The 25,352-nt window shown below is 38.5% G+C and overlaps 2 protein-coding genes and 1 non-coding gene across 3 annotated transcripts; 2 read left to right on the top strand and 1 right to left on the bottom strand.

The window, feature by feature from the left end:
• Nucleotides 1-110: 110 nt before the first annotated feature.
• Nucleotides 111-197, bottom strand: LOC143856866 (small nucleolar RNA snoR128). The gene has a single exon (XR_013238408.1). It is a non-coding gene; the product is annotated as a small nucleolar RNA snoR128 (small nucleolar RNA).
• Nucleotides 198-1,860: 1,663 nt separating this feature from the next.
• LOC143856165 (glutaredoxin-C4-like) lies at nt 1,861-8,929 on the top strand. Its single transcript, XM_077366268.1, has 4 exons — nt 1,861-2,393; nt 6,252-6,325; nt 8,452-8,550; nt 8,645-8,929. The coding sequence occupies exons 1-4, from the start codon at nt 1,909-1,911 to the stop codon at nt 8,713-8,715; spliced, it is 729 nt and encodes a 242-aa protein (XP_077222383.1). The 5' UTR covers nt 1,861-1,908; the 3' UTR covers nt 8,716-8,929.
• A 9,661-nt stretch (nt 8,930-18,590) lies between these two features.
• LOC143856166 (homeobox-leucine zipper protein HAT14-like) lies at nt 18,591-20,065 on the top strand. The gene is made up of 3 exons (XM_077366269.1): nt 18,591-19,119; nt 19,281-19,360; nt 19,752-20,065. Exons 1-3 carry the CDS (start codon nt 18,802-18,804, stop codon nt 20,017-20,019), a joined length of 666 nt encoding a protein of 221 aa, XP_077222384.1. The 5' UTR covers nt 18,591-18,801; the 3' UTR covers nt 20,020-20,065.
• The last annotated feature ends 5,287 nt before the right edge of the window (nt 20,066-25,352 follow it).

Genomic DNA, 25,352 nt, shown 5'->3' with positions numbered 1-25,352 from the left:
ATCAGATCGCCCGTAATTAGTAGGAAAAGTAGCAGTTCAACCTTAGCATGTGTATATTACTTGATGAAAAGGAACGAGTTCTAAAAAAAAGAGTAAATTGAGGATGAAAGTTGCTCAGGTAACCGCTCAGGATCAACATCACATTAAGCATTTCCAAATGGAAAACGCTTTCGATGAACCAAAACTCATCATCGCAACATTGAACACAACAAAAATAAATATGTACAAGAATGAAACTAGCACAAGGTAGTTGTAAATCCATTTGATTTTGATCTTTAAAAACTAAGGTAAATGTAAAGTAGAAGAAAAAACAAAACTTGTTGTGTTTTTTTCCTTACTTTCTATGCATCTACCATGCTTATTACTTATCTATGAGAGAGAGAGAGAGAGAGAGAGAGAGAGAGAGAGAGAGAGAGATATAGAGATCTGGGTGTTTGGGTCACTCAAGAAAACCCTAAAACCGTCTCTGATTATTGGGTGAGGGTCTCAGGTGGTTTGGAGAAACCCTAAAATGCCTCAACTCTAAGAAACCCTAAACAGATAGCCTTTACTTATAGTTCTTTCTTTTAGAAATCACCCCTCTTCATTACTTTATTTACCGTCGCTCACCTATCCTTTTCCTTATTTGTGTAGGCTGATCCAGACCGTTGATTAGCAGACAAACATCAAAAAATGGTTTGGGTAATGACGGTATTGCTGAAATATTTTTTGGTAAGTGATATATCCGCCCTTTTTGAATAGGGCTGCAAATGAACCGAGCCGGCTCGCGAACATATTTGGGTTCGGCTCGTTAAAAGCCCAGCTCGGGCTCGTTCGTTTACTAAACAAGCCGAACCTGAGCCCAAAAATTAGGCTCGCCAAATAAACGAGCCGAACTTGAGCTTTGTATAGTTCGGCTCGGAAACGCTAGCTTTTTAGGCTCGGTTCATAAACGAGCCAAGCTTTAAAGCTTGGATTATGTTTGTTTTTTATATATAAAATAGAAGAATGTGTGTTGTTTATTGCAAATGAAAGTTTGGCTGAGTGGTTAAGGCGTTGGATTTAGGGGGGCTTCGGTTCAAATCTCACATATCTATGTTTTTATCATTCTTAAGACGAGCTGAGCTTAAGCCGAGCCGAGCTTTTTCGAAAACTAAACGAGCCGAGCCGAACACGAGCCTTTATAAAAACTAAACGAGCTGAGCCGAACACCCCAAAGCCTCGGCTCATTTGCAGCCCTACTTTTGATCACTTGGGACACCCAGCAGCAGCGTATAAATGACTGCGGATGGGCTCATGTACTTCACGGAACAATTCAATGGGGTTGATTGCCACCTACCCTCTTGATTTTCTCAAGTAATCAAAGGGGTGGATATATCACTTCCGGGAAAAATACAGTTACACCCCCTCAATTTTTTGACACATCCAACGATAACCTTGTAGTTTCACCATCAACTACACTCCCTGACTTTTCAATGTGGATAAGGTAGACCTCTTCAGTCCACAAATCGAAGGGTAGGATGATCCTATGGAGTTGATTTTTTGGTCACACGCTATATATGTCGAGGGCCCATCAAATGAATGCTTTGGATCAGAGTAGAGACGAGATCTTAGTTAGCATCAATAGTGTTTCAAAAGAGGGGGTTCAACCATCTACTATTTAAAACTCAGGAGGTGTAGTTGATGAGCTTGAATGTGTCATAGAGTTCAGGAGGGGGGATGGACACCTTAATAAACAAATAAAGCTTCACATTTAAGTCTTCAAAATGAATGGTTAGGATTGTAAGATGAGTGAGATCCCATCATGTAGCAAGTAGGTGCATGTCTCTTTGTCAAACCTTCAAGACCCACCTTTTACTAGAACCCTGCTCAATTCCAATGTCACATATCTTTCTATTCAGTAGTAGCACATTCACTCCACATTCAACGATGCCCTCTCTTGTCTCAACTCTCTCCAAAAACTTGGTTTTCCTCTCAGTTGCAAACGAATCGAGGGCCTTTCGGTCATTTCCCCACCCCCAACCCTCCAATTCCTGCAAAATTTTGGTCTCCCCAATAAAATCCACACAAGGGCAAAATTCTATAATCGCCCAAACCAGCAATGATGAGTATGATCCACTGAGTAATCAGAAAGGAAAATCAATCGCCCCAAATTTCCCTTCTAGCTTTTTTAGTTCCAAAGCCCTCATTATAGAAAAAAAGAAGAGACTAGACTCTTTATTTGGGCGTGTAGTTAAGATCTGGAAGGATTTTTCTGCAATGGGGAATCTGAATGGGGCGATGATTTTGGCTTTTTTCTTCTTGGTTTCTCTTTTTACAGCCTCTAACGCAAGTGGGTCCACCCCAGAAGAAGCTTTCGTTAAGAAAATCGTTTCTCAACATGATATTGTCATGTTTTCCAAATCCTATTGCCCGTAATCTCTCTCTCTCTCTTTCTCTATTGTCTTTTTTAGGGTTCTTTGAATATTATTGACTGTATAATGACACGAAATCGATTTGTTTTGGTGAAATTGGCTATACCTCTGATTTTTTTCCTGTATTTTGTATTTGGGTTTGGGTTGATTTTGCTGGTGATTAGGGTTTTTGTGAAGGTAGAAAGTTTGGATTTTGCCAATCTGAAGTTTGGTACTTTATTTTATTGTAATTTTGGTACTATATGGTTGGTGGTATGTTTAGAAATTTCACTAATCTTGGATAAATTACAAAGAGAATCAATTGGTACTTGTAAAGAGCACTTGCATGATAAACATTGGGAGATGTTATGATAAACATAGAAAGAGTTAACAATATAATATTCTAATCTAACCTAATTGCTAAAAATTTAATCTAGCTGCCAAATCCTTACTGCCTTAAATCTCTTTGTCTCTCTATTGACGTTTTTAGGGTTCTTTGAATATTGACACAAAATTGTGTTGTTTTGGAGAAATTGCCAATACTTCTGCTTTTTCCTTTTTGTTTGGGATCTAGGTTGGTTTTGATGGTGATTAGGGTTTCTATGTAGGGATTTAATTATTTTCAATCTCTAGATCAAGTTTGATTAACTAAATATATTTGTTAGATTTAATCACACATTCAATCATCTTTGTTACATGCGATATTTCATTTGCTCGCATTATTTATCAAAGACTCGTAGATCACATTTATGATATACACTCCACGTCAAGTATTTATAAAAATTATTGATCTACCGTCTGTATATCGATAAACTTCCATTATTTTCACCACTAAATCCCTTTAATCTTCAAAAATATCACCTTTTATATTTTTATTGTTTCCAGGGATCTGTTTGAAATTTCAATTTTGTCAATCTGAATTTTGATACCTCTATTTATTCTTAATTGTGGAAGTATATGCTTGGAATCCGATGTTCAATTTATTCTATGATTTGGCAGATACTCTGAATTTTTGCTGACACAAGTGTCCTACAGTGTCCGACATGACACGCGTGTCCACCCGTGTCGACACTCCTTTGGACACTGTTAAATGTACTACTATAAGTGTTAGACTTAATGCGGGTGTGTGGGCACATTTTTGTGTAGTGTTGAGTGTGAGATTCTGTTTTATTACTGCATATTGCGTTTACCTCTTTTATTATTAACTAATGTTCGATTCTAAACTCTTTTTTAGCTCTTCTTTAACTAATATATATATATATATATATATATATATATATATATATATATATATATATATATATATTTGAAATGGCAAAATATATTGATAAAACGGAACCGAGATGGTCCTCAAAATACAAAGGAAAGAAGAAAGTAGAGAAAAACAAAAACAACATACAAAATACAATTAAGGCGGTAAATAATCGAACCACTCTAGACCCTGCCTAATGACCCCAGATTTAGCTAGGCCATCAGCTTCTTCATTAGCTGATCTTCTAACAAGGGCAAAAGAAATCTCCGATCGTGACACCCAATCCGATATCTCCTCAATAAGGCTGAGAAATCTCCATGGAATGGGAGCCTTACCAGCAAGCCATCTAATAACATTGGAGGAATCCCTTTCCACCATCACCTTATCCGAGACATATCTTTCAATGTGAAGGATACCATAATACGCTGCTTTTACTTCAGCCTCTGATGAATCAGAAATTCCATTCGGACCGGAGAACGCCTACTGCACAACACCTATATGATCCCTCATCAGGCCACCAAAACCTGAAGAACCTGGATTTCCGAAGGATGCTCCATCCACATTTAGCTTGCAGAAACCCACGGGTGGCGGAACCCACTTTTGAATTGCCTTTGGCTTTCTTTAACTAATATTTGTTGTTGTATCATATATTACTATATATCCTTTCTATTTTAGTCGTGTCCCCGTTTCTAAATTTTGGATGTTTGCCGTGTCCGACACTCCTTGTCCATGTCGACACGCGACACTCGTGTCTGTGTCCACAAATCATAGAATTTATTTGCGTTTGGTCATACAGTTATCTTCTCTTTCATTACATTGTTGGTATCTAAAAAATGTCCCTTTCAAGATCTTTGTATGCTGCTTTTTAGTTGCTTTGTTCCCAACACCACATTGATTGAAAATATATATGGTTTTTAAGATCCCATAGGTGCTTAAAGTTTCTGCCAATGCTTTTTTTCCGGTGTTTAGCTGAGATTGTGCCCATAACCTTGATGTTGTAATCTCCATGTCTTAAGCCTGGGATTCAAACCCTTCTCCACACCTCCAACTCAGAAGCATGTGGAGGTTCAAACTATAATTCCATTTTTATGTTTCCACAATTGTTTCTGGAAGACTGTATGTTGAGTATTGCATGTTTATCCTTGCATGATGTAACTGATGTTATGGATATTGCCAACCCTTAGTTACTAAGACTGGCAGGAAACTACAGAGGGCACATTAATAACAATAAGTAATAGAAAATAAGCTATTTTATGACCCAGTGTGTCAAAACCTCATATTTGTTTCCCTGAAAGACTTATCCTTGTATCATGCAACTGCCACTTTAATTTGTTATGGTTATTGCCAAGCCCTTTGCTACTAGAAATGGCAGGAAAGTACATAGAGCTAGAAGCACGAAGCGGGTGCGGAGGCGGGAGCGGGGGCGGGGAAGCGTGGGGTCTAGAAGAGTCTGAGTTTGGGAGCGCCGTGGGAGCGTGCATGTAATATTTTCTTTATATATCTTTCAAAATTCAAGTATATAAAAAAATAATAGTTTCTAACCATTTTCATATGTATCTTTCAAAATTTAAGTACATCTAAAAGCTAATTTCTAATCATCTTCACCATCTTCATTTGTGTGCACTTGTTCCTCTTGCCTTCTGAAGATGTACAAGCCTTTGTGCTTGCTCCAATGAAGTACTTTAAAGAGTTGGAGGAGTTTGATATAAGGAAGTTGGTGATGGTGGGACTTATAGAGTAATAGAAGCAGGCTGGAAGCGTCATTAGAGCGGTTCCCGTCTCTCTAGGATCGCGCTCCCTGGAAGCTCCTTCCTAAGGAGCGCCGAATCGAGGTTCTGAGGTGGGAGCGGCACCCCGAGTGGAGGTTCCTGCTTCTAAGACATAGAGTGCAGTAGTAACAAGAAGTAATAGAAAATAAGCTTTTTTCTGATGCAGCAGTGTCACCTTAAGTTGGAAATTCGGTGTGCCATTCATGTTGTTCTAATGGTTCAGTTGAGTTAGTGCAAAAGAGCAGTCTAAGTGACTGTTAAAAGTTCATTGTTCAAAATTTATTGGCTATAAATAGTGATTTCTTGCCTTTTACAAAGCAACAACCCAACTCCCCCATTTCTGTTGCAACATTAACAAGTTTTGTGGTTTGTTTTTATATGAGCCTCATTATGCAATATCAATAAGATTGTCTCCAGATCCTTGTTACTTGACTGTTGTGAGGAATTATTAGATAACTATGATTTATATTTTTTATAATTATTAGTACCAACTTTTAATATGTGAGTTTGGATATAATGTAACCTTTTCAATTTGAGCCATTTTGGCAATTTGTTCATTAGCTTATGATAAGTTTGGGTATTAACTTTTTTAACATGAACTATATGCAAGGGAAATGGTGAATTAATTCTGTAATATATTTTTGTGCTGTTTTTACTATTCTTTCTCCTTAGATTGTAGGTTTGTACTTCATGGGACTTTATTAGATCCCTGCTCATCTTTAGTTAAATCTCCCCATTTCAGTTGGAGACTTTATCTGAAGTTTAATTTTCTCACTCCCTGTCATTTTAGTGCATCCACTTGCAGCAATTTCATCTGGAGAATGTATTTGTTTTACCTCTACTCCTGGTGATGTACAGGTACTGTAGAAGGGCAAAAGCTGTTTTCAAAGAGTTGAACAAAGTACCACATGTCATTGAGCTAGATCAGAGAGGTATGTTTGTTAATACCTTTGAATACCTTGGTGGCCTTCCAAAGGATTTGCTGTAGTTGAGATGTATCGTCCCATGTTTTGTTTCTCCATTTATTTAGTAGGTGTGTTAGTCTACCGTAGTAATTCTACAGAACTGTCGTTGAAAACAGTGGCTGGGGAGAAATGATGCAGTTTTAATTAAAAATTCCAACTTCTCCCAATACTTTTGTCATTGTACTAGAATCACTCAAAATTCTACAGAATGGGCTGAGGTTTTTTTTTTTTTGCCTTCTGAGCTTCTGTTAGTTTTCACTTTAGTTTGTTAGGCTTTTTTTTCGTTTCCTATGTTGTTTAGGCTGTACCAGTCTTGTTGTTCTTTCTGTCTTTTGATTAATGATATCTTCATCATTAAAAAAGGGAAATGTTGTCAGCACTACTGTATTTTGATGAGAGCACACCACACTTTATTAAAAGTACGGTATGGCCCGCACAATAGGATGATCCAAACCATCCATTAGATGGGCCACACCCTAAGTAGGTTGTGCCCCAAAAATCATTTCCATAGGTTGATCCCAACCCTCCGATCTATAGAGGGTTAGGATCAACCCTCTAACATTCAGATCAGAGGGTTAGGATCAACCTATGGAAATGATTTTTGGGGCGCAACCTATTTAGGGTGTGGCCCATCTAATGGACAGTTTGGATCATCCTATAGTGTGGGCCATATCATACTTTTAATAAAGTGAGGAGTGCCCTCATCAAAATACGGTAGTGTTGATAACATTTCCCTAAAAAAAAGTATTATAACAATGATGAACCATGAGCTATGCAACACGTATACTTGAAATTGCCTGAATGACTATTCGAATGGGTACTACTACCATTAAAAAAAAAAAACTTATGGTACTACTTGTTGGTGAAACAACTAAACAACAATGGGCCACCTATAAATGATTAAAGGGTGAAATAAATGACAGAACCTTTTCTGCAGTTTAAACTGGAAACTGGAAACTAGAAACTAATATGGGTCAAGTAGTTTCTGCTTGGGTACACAGAGGGACACCAGCAAAGGGAGGGAGGGACACCAAAAAAAAAAAACAAAGACAACTTAAAACAGCCGAATGTTTCTAATCTCTTGAATGAAGGTCATAAAAGTTTTCCATGTTGCCGCCTCCTCCAGCTATAGTGAATCCACATAATCCTGCATATACGATTGTGGACGAGGCATTTTGTCACTTGTGTTGGCTATTGGTATCACACATACAACTAAAGCTCAGGCAGGTGTCTCTGTCTTTCAATTTTGCTTCTAAGGGGAGGTTGTTCCTTCGTTTCTGTGGATTGAAAGCACATCGTTCAATGAGATATTTTGTAGTACAGATATATCAGATTCTCTTCTACTCAGCGGTTGCAATCTCATACATGGGAAGGGAATTCAAAGGCTGGTAACTATGCAAACTATGTTGCTAGTTCTAGAAGGGAAAGTATGTGTTCTCAAACCCATTCTTCGTATTGTTGTTTCTATTCCTTGTAAACATGGTTCACATGTACCATCATCTGGATCCCTCATCTGGTGGATCTATCATGGATGTGTCAGAGCCCAAAACCACATGAGTCGGAGCCTCAGGGGATCCTAACAGTCTATTTAGAGGACCCTTATTGTGGGCCAATGGTTAACCTCTCTTTAACTCTCTATGTATCCTCAAAGTCCGCTAATCAAATGGTCGCAATTGTCTGACCTCTGATTTTTTCTCTGTGACCCACAGAATAAGGTTTGGCCAAACGAATGATATATATTACGTGTGCCACAAGGACCACATTCTAGATACCAAAAACTAAAAACTTAAAAAAAAAAAAAAAAAAACTCTAATACCAGATACTTGCACATTCAAATCCTGGATTCTCATTGGATCCTTATCCCTAGTCTTTCTCTTTCCCCCTCAATAAAGTTTCATCTTTTCACTTGGTACAAGAAACAATGCAGTTCACATATACAATTCAAAGATTTGATAACCATCAGGTACGAATTGATGACCATTGAGCACTCTGAATTTCCATGAAGATGGGAAATATCTCCATGAAAAAGAAAGACAACAAACACGTGCAATTCTTTATTCCATTAACCGGTTTGCTTCTTATGCATTGTACAGATGATGGGGCTGATATCCAAGATGCCCTGAGCACGATTATTGGAAGGCGTACTGTCCCTCAAGTGTTCATAAATGGAAAACACATAGGTGGCTCAGATGGTAACTTACTCCCCGCCATTTTTTTTCCCATTCTTTGAAGTGAAAACTGGTTTATGCGGAGCTTAATTTGCAATCATTGATTGACTCTTGTCAGATACTGTCGACGCATATGAAAATGGCACTTTGGGTAAGCTTCTAGGCATTACTTCGGAAGATGAACTCTGAATTGAGAGCAATGGTCGGATTTCTGGAGTAAATTAGCATGAAATGTTTGTGGGTTCGGTCTAAGGCACTGTTTGTTATCCTCACTCATGGATGGGAACAATCGTAGAATGATTTAAAAAAAAAACATAGAATTATTTAACTTATACCAACATATTTGCGTCTGTTTCTTTTACCATTTACATTTACATTTACATTGTCTCTTGTTTTTTTGGCACGACTGTTTCGTAGGTGGATATCAGAATGATTTTTAATCATTTCTTGTTTAGGATTGCTTAACCTTACTGCCGGCTGTAGTTGGACGAAACCCCTCGATGAGACAGAAAGATTGTTCATATCTGCAACCTGAAACGTATGGCCTATTATTAAGGAAGTTTATCCATGCTAGGGCTCTATCTTGTGTTAAGATGGAATCATTCAGTGAGTTCATAGGTTCAGACTCGGTGACTTTCTTGTGACGATTCGAGATCAGAAGTTGAGTCACCCTGAAACAGGAACTCTACCAGTCAATAATCACATTAATGGGACAATTTTAAACATCTGATCAACAGCCCATGTGAAGGCCATTAATAGTATTATCTCATCCATGTAGTGTTTTTGAGTGTTATAAACGGGTGGGGGGAATAATAGTTTGTGATATTTGTTTTAATAGGAATCTTAGATGTCTTGATGTTAATTGCTTTATTGACCTACTTTCATCTTCTAGGAAGATTGTTTCATCTCGTAGGACAAAGATGGTCGTCGAATTTGGACCCCTGATTCGAGAGGCCTCTTCTCCGTCAGTTTGCTTGTCAAGTTTCTCGCCCACCCCTTGGCTTCTTCTCCATTCGCATGGCGTAAAGTTTGAAATTCCCTAGTGCCAACTAGGATTCAAGCTTTTTGCTGGACAGTAGTGTTGAATAAAATCAATACAGTGGGCAGTCTCAAGAGGCGTAATATGTGGATGCTTTGCTCTGGAGGAAGAATCGATGAACCACATATCCATCTATTGCAAAGAGGCGAGCTACATATGGTATCAGGTTTTTCATGCACATCGGACTCCATAAATAGAACATGACAAGTTTTGGCTTGATTAGGAAAAAACACTTTAGTCTCTCATCTCATCCCCTTTGCAGTGATATGTGAGATTTGGTTGCAAAGGAACGCTCGAACTTTCGAGGAAGAGCATTCATCTTTCCTTACGTTATCTTGGAAGATCTGATTCAAAGTGGCAAATTGGGCTTGGCAAAATAGTGCCTTTTGGGGTTGTTCTACATATTGCATTTTAAGAAATTGGAAGATGATATGGTCGGTTTCATTTCAAAGGAAAAGGCGTGAGAAATTTGGAGATCCCCACCTAATGTTCTCAAATTCAACGTCAATGGGTATCACATGGGTGTTTAGAGATAGTAATGTCTCTACTAGGGAGATGATATATCTGCCCCTTTTGATTTCTTGGACACCCAGCAGCAGTGTAAGTGGCAATCAGCCCCATTGAATCCTTCTGATGTGATGCAGTCATTGATATACTGCTGCTGGGTGTCCTAAGTAATCAAAAGGGGCGGATATATTACTTCCCCTCTATCATCCACATAATTTTACATTTTATGATACTACATGCATGGAAGATTGAGGGTACAAAAAGAATCCCTTTATAATTGTCCTACCCAACGTGTTTGACATTAAAATTTAATCCAATTGACCAGTTTCATCGAGTTTGAATTGAAATGAGATATTGATGGAAGTTCTTCCCTTCTTAATAAGAACTGATTTTTTTTGAAAATACACTTTTATTAATGTAAAAAAATGTACAGCAGGGGACAAGATGTCCCCCAAATAGAAAGTAAACATAGCTATGTCAGCCCTCCCCAATCCTCGAATTCACAGTTACTATCTGAATGGACATCTCTCGAATAACACCCTCTTTGGCCAAGAGCCCAAGATATCTGCAGCTTCGTTCGCTGATCGCCTTCTGTGTTCAATCTTAGGACGGATAGCGCGGACCAAGTCTCTAATATCTGCAATAAGATCTTGGAGCCTTCAAGGACCTTATGAAGTTCCAGCGGCCCATGCTATCGTGTTAGAAGAGTCCCCTTTAATAAGAACTGATTTATTTATTTTGAAGGTCATGGTTTGACCCTATGAATGAAGCCGATTTTAAAGAGTCAAATATTCCCTGTGAACCCTTATTGGATTGCAAAATTTTGGGCAATTTCATTCGGTTTTTGCACATAAAAATATTTGTTTTGAAGAACGAGCAACTAATATAAAGTATGACAAAGTGTTCCGGCAAGCCTTACAAGGAGCTCTAAATACTAAGGTGAATAAAAATTCACAATTTTAGGTAAAGTCCTTAAGGGACCCAACGAATTCCTATCTTTACTTTAAATTTTCTGACCCGCACGAAAAGCGTTACGATCTGGGCACTGTCTCGGAGAGAAGCTTGGTGAGATAGGCATGTCTTTGAAGATGCAGACTGCTTGCGACTACATGTGCCTGGATAGAACCTATTTTCATTTGATTTTGTAAAATTAGGAGAAGATTTAACTAATTCTTGGATGATTTACATTAAGCACAAGGAGTGTTTTTATAGAACACTCAAATGATAAACATAGCAAGAGGATAAGATAATTATGGAAATACATTATCCTAATCTAATTCACTTGCCTAATCTAACCCAACCAACCAATATAGCCTAATCAAATCAAATCTTCTAATCTCAGAATATTTGATCTTGATTTAATTTCATTATCTAATATGCCCCCTCAAACGTATATCGATTGTACGTTTGATTACAATAGATATCCCCAAAAAGAAACAGAAAAATTTGTAAATTTTGATGCACACTGCAACGATTGATGTCCGTTTGATGTATGTCGCCGATATTGCTGCAGATGATTGTTGCATATTGTTGAAAAATGTGCCGCATGAAAGATGAGCCGTGAATAGCTTCAATGAACTGGATTTGACTCAAGCCTGAATAAGCGAGTCTTATTTAGGCTGATTTTGAATACCGTCTTCTGGAAATGGGTCACTAAGAAACACTGGATAGTGTAAAAAGGAGCGGTGCAAATATTAATAGTGGGGGACAAAAAACTTGTTTCGAGGAGAATTATAAGATCTGAATATAAGAGGAAACACATGGAAATCATAATGTATGGCTGCCTTTATCAAATCTTGGGGTGGGGCTAGACTTATGGTTTAACAAGTAGAGCTATTAGGAGAGAGTGGAAGAAGGCGAAGAGATTTGGGTCGGGCGGACGGCTACATCGGCCATCTGCCGGAGGAAGACAATACTCTTTGTTATGCTCAGGGCAGAGGATCGTTATGCACTGATACCACGTAAAATTAGGAGAAGATTTCACTAATTCTTGGATGATTTATATTAAGCACATGGAGTGTTTTTGTAGAACACTCAAAATGATAAACATAGCAAGAGGATAAGATAATTATGGAAATACATTATCCTAATCTAATTCACTTGCCTAATCTAACCCAACCTACCAATATAGCCTAATCAAATCAAATCTTCTAATCTCAAAATATTTGATCTTGATTTGATTTCATTCTCTAATAGATTTTTATTAGGATCATATCTACACACCACACTTTTTTGGGTTGCTAACTCAATGGTAGAGTGCTTGGGGCTTTTTAAGTGCGCCTATGATCTTTTACACATTTGGATGAAGATTCCACATGACCAATTTTCGTCTAAGTAACGGATCCTAGCCAATTGAAACGATCTTCTCATCCATTCAGAGATTAGTTGGATTCCATTAGTAACGAGGATTCAGAATATCATTACTAATGGCTCATTACTAATGATATCCCGAATCATCAATACTAATGGAATCGAAATAATTTCTGGATTAATCAAAAGATCTTTTCCATTGGCTAGAATCTGTTGCTTTAATGAAAATAGATCTTGTACTCTTATCCGCTCATATTTTTTAGAGCTTTCATCATATAAGAACCTAAGAAGAAGGGGGGAAAAAGGCTCCAAGACCACCTCATAAATCCAAATACAAAGCTATCAGTGTTGGAAATAAGCTATTTTGTGTTGCCAAAATAGCAGAAGACAGAAGAAGCATATCATACGACAGTGGAATGAATTGAAACTTGAAAGTTCATGCACACATGATTTAGACTCTATGGCATACTTTTCCTAGACAAGTAAATGTAGGACATAGGGGTCGGTCAAATTGATTTATATCTTTCTGCCGAAAGTGCGCTGTGATTGACGTATCCATTGGCTTTCTACTCTTTGATGTTCGTTTTCCAATCTTCTCATGATTTGGAAAAGAACGTCCTCCTTATCCTTTGCTTTTCCTAGTCCTTGTCTTCATCTATTATGGCCCCAGATTTTTTTTCATTTTTAATGACTGTATGTTTGGAATAACTTTCCTGTGGTTACAGCCTACAGGGTTCAAACATCATGAATATAGTGTCCATACCCAGGCATTTTAGGTGGTTAAATAAAACCAACTCTATAAGCTTATGCTTTTGGAATAATTGGTTGTTTCACACAGTATCAATTATCAAAGCTATTATCTCATTGCAGGTCCTAGGTTCAAAACTCAACAACTCCTTGAAATTAAGAATCTCGGGTGAAAACGAGGGACTACAAGTGAGGGGGAGTGTTCAAGTGTTCAAGTGTAAATGATTAAATAACACCAACTTAAGCTTTTAGAGTAATTGGTTGTTTCACAAAACTAACCTTATATGTTTATTTAGAACTAGGATTTGGGTGCACTTTTGGCGGTTAAATAAAAATGCTGCTGAGAAGGATAGTCGATCTTCAAAAAGTTGTATTTTGATGTAATGGTTGATGATACAATTACGCAACAAGCTTGCCAGATTCTCCTTTCAGAAGGAAAATGACACAAAAGTTTATACGTGCTGCCTACGTCTGTCGGTTGCACAAAAATGGGGATGATATATGGGTTTTGCTTCGCCTCTGGGTGCCATGTCAATAAAAATGCTTGCTTCTTTGCCAATATAGCATTAATATTTCTTTAAGACTATCATGGGTGTTTCCTAGTTAATCATTGCACATCTTCTCTCTTGATATTTTTTCAACCTGGTATACAGTTAGGACTCTAATAATTAATGCTCCATAAATTTAGGGAAATGTTATCAGCACTACTGTATTTTGATGAGGGCACTCCTCACTTTTTTAAAAGTACGGTATGGTCCGCACCATTAGATGATCCAAACCGTCCATTAAATGGACCACAGCCTAAATAGGTTGTGCCCCAAAAATTATTTCCGTAGGTTGATCCTAACCCTCCAATCTATAAAGGGTTAGGATCAACCCTATAACATTCAGATCGGTGGGTTAGGATCAACCTATGGAAATGATTTTTGAGACACAACCTATTTAGGCTGTGGCCCATCTAATGGACGGTTTGGATCATCCTATGGTGCAGGTCATATCGTATTTTTAATAAAGTAAGGAGTGCCCTCATCAAAATACAGTAGCGTTGATAACATTTCCTTAAATTTATAATCTCTTATACAGGGCAATGATATTTCCAACCCCCCCCCTCTCTTATGACTTGATTTGACCTCAAAAGGCGTTAAAGTTGCCAACTTTTCACATCAAATCACGTTATAAAGGGAGCGTGCGCTTAATGCAGGGGGAGTGAAAATATCATCTCCCCTTATATATTATTGCTCATATTAAAAAGCAACAATGTTCTTATGTTGATAATTTATACTCTCTTATTTCGAATTCTTTGTACAAAAACCCATTGATGTAAGATATAATAGAGTACCTTCTTAAGAAACATTGTTCAAAATATATATTGTATATAAGTAGAGAATTTATGTACATGGGAAACTTTCTTTAGTCCTTATAATAGAGATGCTATGATGGTCGTAGCAATTATGAACTCTGGTGTAGCAATGACAGTGACACCAATGGTAGATGCAAGTAGGGAGACACGTTCTTAGCAGCAGTAGTTAGAGGTTGCCGGATTTTCTTCCTGCTCGACGTAGAGGTATAAAGCCTAGAGCATAAGAAATGTGTGCAGGGAAGGACAAAGAGTTGGATAAAAAAAAGTACCATGTGGTTGGGGTGATGAACAATACCTATTCGATAATTAATGTACTCTAATACCTTGTGTTTGACATGTTTTCTGAAATAATACTGCACTAAGATGATGTTTAGTTACGATGCAGCGAAGAAAAGGTAAAATTGGGTGTTAGTCCTTAATTAGTGCTAAATCACTGGCACATAATATGGTTACAAGCACAAAAACTTCAGTAAACTAAATCTTCAATCACGGAGATACAAGATCTTCACTTGCGACTTTATCCGGAGTTTCATCATATGTGGAGAGTGGCAAATGTGGCAAAATGAAGAAGCAAACAGATTGGCCAAGGAAGGAGAAGAGGTGGAAGATATGGTAACTTAATCATAGCAACGAGAATATGAGGTTGGAAAGTTAATAGCAACGAGAATATGAGGTTGGAAAGTTAATAGCAACGAGAATATGAGGTTGGAAAGTTAAGGCCTTTGTTCGTTTCAGACTGTGATAACCGATAGGGATTGTGTTACGGTCTTGACCTTTTCCTTTTCTATTTCTCTCTTTTGTTTTGTTAATTTGCGTTACGGCAATAACTGTAATCTTTCAAAAAAAAAAAAAGAAGAAGTCCCCTACTGCACAATCACCGAACCTTTGTCACATAGGCCCAACCACAGCGAGCCGGTCTGATGAGCGGTTTAGATTACCAGACTAAGTAAAATGAACCCAAATGGGGATCAATCTATTCAAAGTAAGAATTAAGGCACACCCATATAGTCAATAGGGCAAGCTGAGTCAAACCTAATTTTAGAAAGAAAAAGAGTAGTCAACGTTGAAGATTTCATTTTCCAAAACCAAACCCCCATGGTTTTTTCTTCCTGGAGATAAACACTGATTTAAAGAGAAATGAGACCTTTGGTAGATAATGATCTGAGGTTGTGGACTTTGGACTCTGATACAAATGGAATGAGGACGATTGAACACCAAAAGTCATTAGAGGCGAAGGCTCCATGAAAGGCTCTACCGTACTCACTTGAAGATATTTTTGGTTTGGTATCATGCAAATAAGGTGTTGACGAATGAGGCTTTGAAATGTGTCCAAAAATATGTGTGGAGACCACTTTGAGTGTGGGTTGGGTCGTCACCTGGACGTTTGTCTATTCTCAGCCTTCGCTTTTATGGGTAATCATGAAGCGTATTGGACAAGAATCTCAGCTTCTGGATAGATGGAAGTCCAAAAGATTTACTTTATTTAATCCTTTTTCAATTCTGCGTTTTTCTACTGTCAATATTGAATATCCGTTGCAAAAAATGAGTAAAAGGACACTTCCATCGGTCAATATCCATTTAAGACAGTTATGATCATGGTTTTAAATTTCAGATTTCGGTCAAGTCCGAAATCAAAACTTAACCGAAACTGAATTTCGGGGATTTCGGCCGAAATTTCTAAAAAATGCCTACTTTTTTTTAATTTCTTTACAGAAATGCAGCCGAAATTCCCAAAATTTTGGCCCCAAAAACCAAAATCTCGGGATTTCGGCCAAAATTTCTGTTTCGGCTAGGTCCGAAATTTTACCAAAGCCGAAATTTAAAACCATGGTTTTGATCGTCATTTGCCATGGTAAATGGATATTGACAAATGGAGGCTCCCTTTACCCCCCTTTTTTTTTTTTATTATTATTATTTTTGCAAGGGTGCTTGTAACTCTAGCATTCCTCTTACATATTTATTGTGGAAAATGAGATTTCTACCATATTGCCCACTATTTCCACCTATGGGTGTCAAGGGACCCATACGGTCCAATGGACCATCCGAATCCGAACTTAAACACACATGATCTAGGCACATTACTAGGATCCATGGACACATTTCCGATCCTATGATCCGAATCCATTTTTGATTGGCTCTAAACAATTAACAAATTCAGGTTCGACAATCCTAAATCTGATTTTATTATACTATTATGAAAACACCCTTCAATTTTTTTAATTTTATGAATTATTCAAGGGCATTTTAGTAAAATAAGGGCATTTTTTTATAACTATTCCTATTTTCAGTATTTTATTATTCATTTCTAGTCTCGAGTCACCCTTTTCTCTTCTCTAACCATTGACCCTAAGTCCCTAACCCATTGTGCTGACGACGCTCCACCTCACCCCTGCCCCTGCCCCTGCCCATGCCGCTTGCTCTCGTCACTGATCACTCATGCTTGCCCTCGTCCTCTTTTGAGAATTTTAGCTATGTACAATGTAAGTAGGACCAACTAAGAAACTCCAATAGACGGTCCGATATGAAATGGATTGTGATCGAGACACGGGAAGTAGGATCGAAGAACAATCCGAATCCAATCTGACCTACAAAGGAATTGAATGGATCTTGACTATGACATAGGTACATCCGATCCGAAGTGGATCCATTGATACCCCTATTTGTGAACAAAAACTAGAATTGTACCGTTCCCATTGGATCCATACTCTAAGGTTTGAAATTATTTTGGATTGTGACTGAGACATAGCCACAAAACCTGATGCAGTGTTCTAGATCAAAATGGATGATGCCCGTTTGAAAATATTCTCTTCTTATTTTCATTCATTTATGTCTACTCAAGAGTAGGAGTTTTGTAACATTCAAAACTCCTATTCAAAATGACAAAGAACATTTTATTTTGGGAAAAATACACTTACACCCCCTCTGGTTTCTGACACATTTAACTTAACCCCTAATGTTTAAAAAGTTACAAGTAGACCTCTGTGGTTTCAATTTGTGTGAGGTAGATCCCCTCAGTTGACGGTTCGTCCACAGATTGAAGGGTTAGGATGATCCTATGGAGCTGATTTTTTGGGCACACCCTATCTATATCAGGGCCCATCAAATGAACGCTTTGGATCATCCTTACCTTATACAAATTGAAATCACAGGGGGTCAACTTGTAACTTTTTAAACATTAGGGGTTAAGTTGAAGAAACCACAGGGGGTCTAAGTGTATTTTTCCCTTTTATTTTCTTGATTGCAATTCTCCTCTCTCTCTCTTCTTTTTCTCTTCCCTCTCCACGGCTAAACCCGACCCTCCCCATGGCTAAACCAGACCGATGGCCCGGTTCGAAATGGATCTGTTGCCTTTCAGTCCTTACCAAAGGAGTGAAAATATCATTTCCAGGGTTGGAAAATAGTGAATGGTAATCTAGACCATTAATTAATGACTTCTGACTTGGGCCAACCCTAAAAATCGCACTAACCTAATTAGGTGGACATTTGCCATTGAATCTTGACTGTTACTCCTAGTTGCATATATTGTTGATTCACATGCACCCCAGTCATTGAGCAGTTTTGTGTTCCCTTAAAGTGTAGCTTTGCATGATAGGCCACCTCTTTGGTGGGCCATAGCTAAAAAATTGATTGGTTACTGCAAATTAATGGGTGCATTGACTAAAGTGCATACATCAAGCTTCAGTCTATACACTCTCACTCTCTCTCTCTCAGTCCTTGTATTGACACCCTTTAAATTTCGTATGGCACCCAAATAAATTTGTCCTACGTGTAAAAAATGAAAAAAAATTTAAGGTATGGGACCCAATTCAATTTGTCCTACATGCAAAAAGTAAAAGCAAACTAAATAAAGGGGTGTCAATAACAAACATAAGGACGGTTTAAATGCATATGTTTTTAACCAAGATTATATGTATCTAGGAGTTAATGCCCAGTTTCCTAGAAGAAACCGCCTAGAAAATTTCATGTGGCTATGAGTATCAGCTTTAAAATCACCCTTTCCACAGTCAACATTTTGTCTAGGAATGGGGGGTTTTGTTTCCTTTATATTGTCCAATTCCAACGCACGCTCTTACTCCTTCCGATTAAGAGAGAGAAAACCCCCTTTCCCCATTTCTCATTTCCCATCAACAACTCATTCTTTCCTAATTAAACCCCCCCTAATCCCAACGAACGTTACTATACTACTTTTTTTTTTTTTTTGGTAGGTAAAACTACTATACTACTTTTCTATATATAATACTACAGAATTTCAAAAACCCACATACAGTATCTCTCAAATATAGCTTTCCTCTGTGGAGAGATATAGAAGAGCATGGAAGAAGAAGGTTCATGCAATACTGGTCTTGTTCTTGGAATTGGCCGTGGGAATTTCTCCGACGAGTCGAGGAGGGATCGACAGCGTAAGACTCCAATTCAGTTCCATATTTTGTTTCCAACAACAACAATTAATGAAGAACACGACGTAGATAGATCGAGTTCTAAGACTACGGATGAAGATGATGATGAAGAAGATGCTAACAGAAATACCCATAAAATTGAAAACAACAATACAAGGAAGAAGCTCAGACTCACCAAAGAGCAATCCACCTTGCTCGAAGATAGTTTCAGAGAGCATACCACCCTTACCCAGGTATATATACATCTATTCAACCCCCCCCCCCCCCCCCCCCCTCTCTCTCTCTCTCTCTCTCTCTCTCTCTCTCTCTCTCTGTGTGTGTGTGTGTGTGTGTGTTTGTGAATTTTAGTTGGATTGTTGCTTTATATAGTAAAGAGATGAATATATCATGGCAGGCCCAGAAGCAAGAATTAGCAGATCAATTGAATCTTCGCCCACGACAAGTAGAAGTTTGGTTTCAGAACAGAAGAGCAAGGTATGAGAGAAAAATCTATTGTCACCGAAAGAAGTCGCAAATATCGTTCTCGGGAATTTCTTGGCAAGGAAAAATCTTGGGATATATTCATTTTTTTAATTCTTTCGAGTTTATATAGGGAAAAATATGATAAAAATAAAATTATTTAAATAATATAAATTAAGAAAATATGTATAATTAAAAAATACTGTGATATTATCATGGTAAATGAAAATATCTCCATATTTTTTAAATTCTGGGGATTATTTTGGAATTTTTTAATTTCATCAAAATGTCGTGTAAAAATTGCTATATTTTGAAAATATCGAATATTTGTGACATAGCTAATGAATCCTACCATAACAAGACAGTACACATGTCTAAGTTGATCAAGACCGAAAGTCTTTTGCAGGACTAAGTTGAAGCAGACTGAAGTAGACTGTGTGTTCTTGAAGAAATGCTGCGAAAGTCTGAGCGATGAGAACCGTCGATTAGAGAAAGAATTGCAAGAATTGCGATCCACAAAGCTCGGATCCCCGTTCTATATTCAGCTGCCAAAGGGATCAACAACATCCATGACCATGTGCCCATCATGCGAGATGATCACGAGCAGCGACGGGAAGAATTCTAAGTCTACGGCGCCATTAAAGATTCCTCCATGGCATGTTAAAAGCTCTTAATCACTTGTAAATTCTCCATTAATTAGAATTTAGTTCTTGGTAGTAATTCGATCATAAGGATGATGGTTGAGGATTGTTACTATGGAGTCATCATTAAAGACTCTTTGATGGAATGTTAAAAAGTTAATAATTCACATGCAAATTAGTCATTAATCAGAAATTACTTCAAGTAATTAGTAAATCATAAAAATAATAGTGGAAGATTTCCAACGCCTTTTGCGGTTTTTCATGAATGACTACATGGAAACCGCCGAGGTTTTCTTAATTGAACCAAACGAGACATAATGTGTTTTGATAAGTGTTTCAAAATGCGGGTACTTCTCAAAATGCAGCCAATGCAAATCTTAGTCGACTTGGCATGATGCTATCGAGTACTCAGTTGATGCGGTTAAGTACTTGATTGACACAGTCAGAACTCGAGAGCAGTCATAACTCAGAGAGTCAAATGAGTTTTGATTGACTTTGTAGGGCAACATGTGGACTCAAACAAGAATGCGGGCAAGGTAAAAGGGAGTCGACTCGGGGGATTCAACGATGACATGAGAGAGTTTTGAAACTATGGTGTTGTTTGAATTTGAGAAAATTTGGGCATTTTGATACGAGACTAAAGGAGGGTTGAATTAGGTCATTAGAAAAATGTTGAGGGCAGTTTTGGCAAATTTGTTGCTAGTGTTGGGGTTCCACGCAAAAGTAAATAGTCCCACATTGGTAAAGTTGATGGGATGGGAATGGGTTATAGGGGAATGGTCACACCCTCTAATGGCTAGCTTTTAGGGATGAGTTCTACCCGGTTAAATTCCCTGCAAATGGTATCAGAGCTCAGGGCGTGGTAACCCCGGTTTGCCTCTGAGGGCGGGAATGTCTCTTGGGGAAGATCTCAGAAACCCCGGTGTAGTATCTCGTGGTTCCCACGTTGCCACCGCGTGGAGGGGCGAGACAGTCCATGTTGCTTCCGCATGGAGGGGGAGATTGTTGTGGTTCCACGCAAAAGCAAATAGTCCCACATCGGTAAAGTTGATGGGATGGGAATGGGTTATAAGGGAATGGGCACCCTCCCTCTAATGGCTAGCTTTTAGGGATGAGTTCTACCTGGTTAAATTCCCTACAGAGTGAAAAGAGTTGGTAATTAACTAATTAATAACTACATCAAAATTCTCCTTTCCTTATTTAAAATGCCTAAAATGCCCTCACAATATAAAATTAAAGGTCTTCTATAAAGCTTTAAGAAGGTTGCATGGGATTACGAGTGCAAGAAGAAGGGTAACATGATAAGTGCGGTAAAGGGAGATTGTGCCATATTTAAGAAAAAGGAGGAAATCATTAACGAGATCATAAGTTTCTATGATCATCTATATACGACAGAAGGAGGAGATAGCCCAAAGCCGAAAGGAGTGCCTTTCAGTACCATTGAAGAGTATGATAAATTTTTGTTGGAAAAGCCATTCAATGAAGAAATCAAGGCGAGCCTATGGAGGGACCGTGCACTGGGGCAGATGGATTTTGCTTAGCTTTTTTTTCAAAATTGCTGGGGGGGTAGTAAAGGGAGATATTTATTCATTTTTCAAGGAGAGTTCTTTGAGGGGCTAGAGTTGGATAAGGGTACTAGAGGCACCTTTATATCACTTATCCCTAAGATAAAAGGTGCTGAAAAAATATTGGATTTTAGGCTGATAAGTCAAGTAAGGTGTTTAAGTAACGTGTTGACTAAAGGTTTGGCAGATCGGATGAAACAAGTCCTTCCTAAGGTGATCTTCATTAATCAATCGGCATTTGTCCAGGGTCGACAAATCCTTGACAGTGGCCTAGTTGCAAATGAGGTGGTAGACTTCTATGAAAAATCAGGAAGAAAAGGGGTGGTGTGTAAGCTTGACATGGAAAAGACCTACAACAGAGTGGAATAGGAATGCTTGGATTCCCTGCTTGACAGGATGAGTTTTGGTAAGAGGTGGCGGTCCTGAATGAGGTGATGTATCTCTTCTGCTTGGTTCTCCATTATGATTAACGGTTCCCCAAAAGGATTCTTTAAGCCATCTAGGCAAGGGGATCCCCTTTCCCCTTTCTGTTTGTGGTTGTGTTAGAATCTCTAAGTAGAATGCTATACAAGGGGAGAAGCAATGGTCTTATATAAGTATTCAAGATATCTGATCAGAATAGCCTTGCTTATTTCACCTTCGGGTACTAGAAGAATATAGTATATTAGCTCTCTATATATTCACTCTTTTGCTTAAAAGAAAGATAGAAGGGTGGTCTAGAAGTGTCACATTTGCATTTCGCTAATGACAATCTCATAGTTAGCAACGCGGTTGAAGGATTCATTATTAAGTTCAAGTTCATTTTGATATAAAGTAGTGACCGGCCAATGATCAAACTTTAGTTATCCAAGATGTATGGCATCCACTTGGAAGAAGAAGAGAAAAGGAAGATGGCTAACCTATTGGGGTATGAAATTGAAGAGTTCCCAACTACATACATCGGGCTCCCTCTTGGGTAGGTCGCCCAAAGAAGAAAAAATGCTGGATCTGATAGTGGAAAGAGTTGAAAGAAGACTCTCCACATAGAAGCAGAATCTTGTATCGATTGGAGGGAGAGCCGTGCTTGAAAATATCCTAATCTATTAATTGTCACTTTTCAGATGCCTGATAAGTGTGATTGAAACATTAGAGTAGTTCCAATTTTTTTTTTTGTTGGGGGATCAAAAGATAAGGAGAAAATGCACTTGGTCAATTTGAAAGAAGGGTGCAAGCCTGTAAAAGAAGGCGGGCTTGGGGTTTTCCCTTTGACAAATGCCGACATGGAATTACTTGGAAAATGGCTATGGAGATTTGGAGAAGAAATGTATAGCCTATGGACGGAAGTAATTGATAAGAAGCATGGTTCCTACCCTGAAAGATGGGCATCTATGGATAAGTAGGGCCCAAAGCTTTAACCGTATGGAGAGATATTCTAACACAACAGTTCCAGTTCCAAGAAGGCATCAAATTTAGAGTTTACTGTTGAGACCATGGTTTTAAATTTCGACCAAAATTCGAAATTTCGGATTTCGGTAGGGACCGAAACTGAAATTTTCCGAAATTCGTTTTTTTGCCACTGGATTTCGGTCCGAAATTTCGATTTAATGGCATTATTTATTAAAAAAAAGTGTTAAAAAATTTTGGTGTCCGGAATTTGGAACCAAATTACCAAATTTCGGACCGAAATTTCGGTGCGGTCCGAAACGGTTACGAAACCGAAATTTTAAACCATGGTTGAGACAGGGTAAAATTTTGGAAGGACAAATGGTGTACCCATGAGCCTCTAATGAGCTTGTTCCAAGACCTCTTTAGAGTAGCTTTGAATGTTGAAGCTTTAGAGAAAGACTACTTTGAGATATGGTGACGAATTAACATGGAAGAATAAGTTCAGATAGATCTTTTTTGAAAGAGAAGTGGATAGGGTGGCATCCCTCTTATACTTAGTGCAATCTCATTATCTAGGGAAACATGGAATGGACAAAAGGGTTTGGATCTTGAATGCCTCAGGCCTCTTCATTGTCAAATCAATCTACATCTACTCAGCTTTGTCCCCTCTACTTCGCAGTTCTCCAAGGTTTGGTACATTCTATCCCAACACCCCCAAGAGTTAGAGCGTTTGGATGGATGGATTTTTCAGAGTAGGCTATAGGCTATAGATCATATTCGCAACTGTCATTTGCTTATTATTGATTATTGTGCCCTGTGTGCACTAGCGGGGGAGACAATGTGCTCATATGCTTATCCATTGTAGGTTTGCTTGTCAGACATGGAGCAAAATTATAACTCTATTTGTTATAGCCTGGGTATTTCCAAGCCACTTGTCAATGCTCCTGGAAAGTTGGTCTTTTGCCCCATGGCCAAAAAAGGGAAAGATCTTATGGAATTTGGCGCTCCTAGCTTAAATTTGGATCATTTGGAAAGAGAGAAATGTACGACAATTCAAGAGTGTGGTAAAAAGTGCTTCCTTTTCCTTCCCCAAGATCATCTCTCTAGTGGTGACTTGGGCCTTTTATTCGTCCTCTGATATTAAAAATGTTAGAAAGTGATCTGTAACAACAGAGAAAGCGATGAGGTGATTGCCCCTAGATGGTCTCTCCGACAATGGGTGGTTAAAGTTAAACTTTGATGGATCTAGCCTGGGAAATCTAGGGCAGGAGGTTTTTTAAGAGCTGAGAACAATACCACCAAGTGGGCTTTCTCAGGTCCTACAGGGATCAAAGAGTCCGATAGGGCAGATGTACGGGCCATCAACAGACTGATGTTAGAGAGCGAATTGGAGAATTTCATAGTGGAAGGAGATTCCTTGAACGTCATTAGATGGTTGGAAGGTCGATCCCCACACCTGTGGAGATTTTATGGACTTTTTAATGATATCTATGATAACGTTGATGGTCGTGCGGTGCATTTTAATCATGTAATGAGGTCGGTGTGGACCCCGATCCCGAGGACGAGTGAGCGAGGGACACGAGATCCCCACGCCGATCCTCTAAGATCTCCACAATGTGAAGGAGAGCTCTACCAAGGAACTCTCGAAATGGTGCCACTCACAGCATGGGTGGCGATATAAATGAGATACCTCTCGATTCAAGGACTAGCCCGGAACCAAGATGTACCTATAACAAAGAAGAGTCGCCATCCAGGGAAGTAGGCCCTGGATCCCATGAAATACTCTGTTTGCAACGGATAACCAGAGATACAAAAGTCCGTGCCTGATGACGAATGGGGAAGGTGTTAAGCGCCCCCAATTCGCCCAAGTGCAAGCACAGAGTCTCTTATGCCATTTGTAATTAATTTTGAAGAGTTTTGGGCTAAAATCATGTGAAATGGGAACGAGTATCCCCAAGAAAACGTCTATCTAAGCATTCATGACCCGGGGATGGGCAAAAGAAAATAAACATCCAAATCCTAACTCACCGCATCTAATCCTAACACATCACATCTAGGGAAACGGTAACATCCACACGCATAGCCACAGCTAAGCAGATAATCAAGATAAGATGAATAAATGTTACAACTAAGCAGGTGAGAGGACAAATAAGCACAGCAGTAAACTACCAAAGCAATAGAATAAACACACTAGCATGCAAGCCTATGTAAGAGATAATGCTGAGAAAATAATAATCAATCTCCTGCTAGGAGAGTAAGCAAGCTAAAAATAGCACATAAGAAGTCAAAGATAAACACACAATGAGCTAAAAGATACAGGGAAAGAAATGAATAGGAAAATCAACAGTACATGAGGACCGAGAATGCCAGGGAAAAGAAAAGGGAGCGTACGATAGGCTCAGGGAGCGATTCTGATGAATCAAGCTCAGCGATCCT

The sequence above is a fragment of the Tasmannia lanceolata genome, unplaced genomic scaffold (genome assembly GCF_043159265.1).
Source record: "Tasmannia lanceolata isolate RefF3 unplaced genomic scaffold, GAP_Taslan_0.1 ptg000023l, whole genome shotgun sequence".
Classification (NCBI taxonomy): Eukaryota; Viridiplantae; Streptophyta; class Magnoliopsida; order Canellales; family Winteraceae; genus Tasmannia; species Tasmannia lanceolata.
The sequence above is the reverse complement of the archived record's forward strand: the minus strand, read 5'-3'. Positions and strand labels throughout refer to the sequence as shown.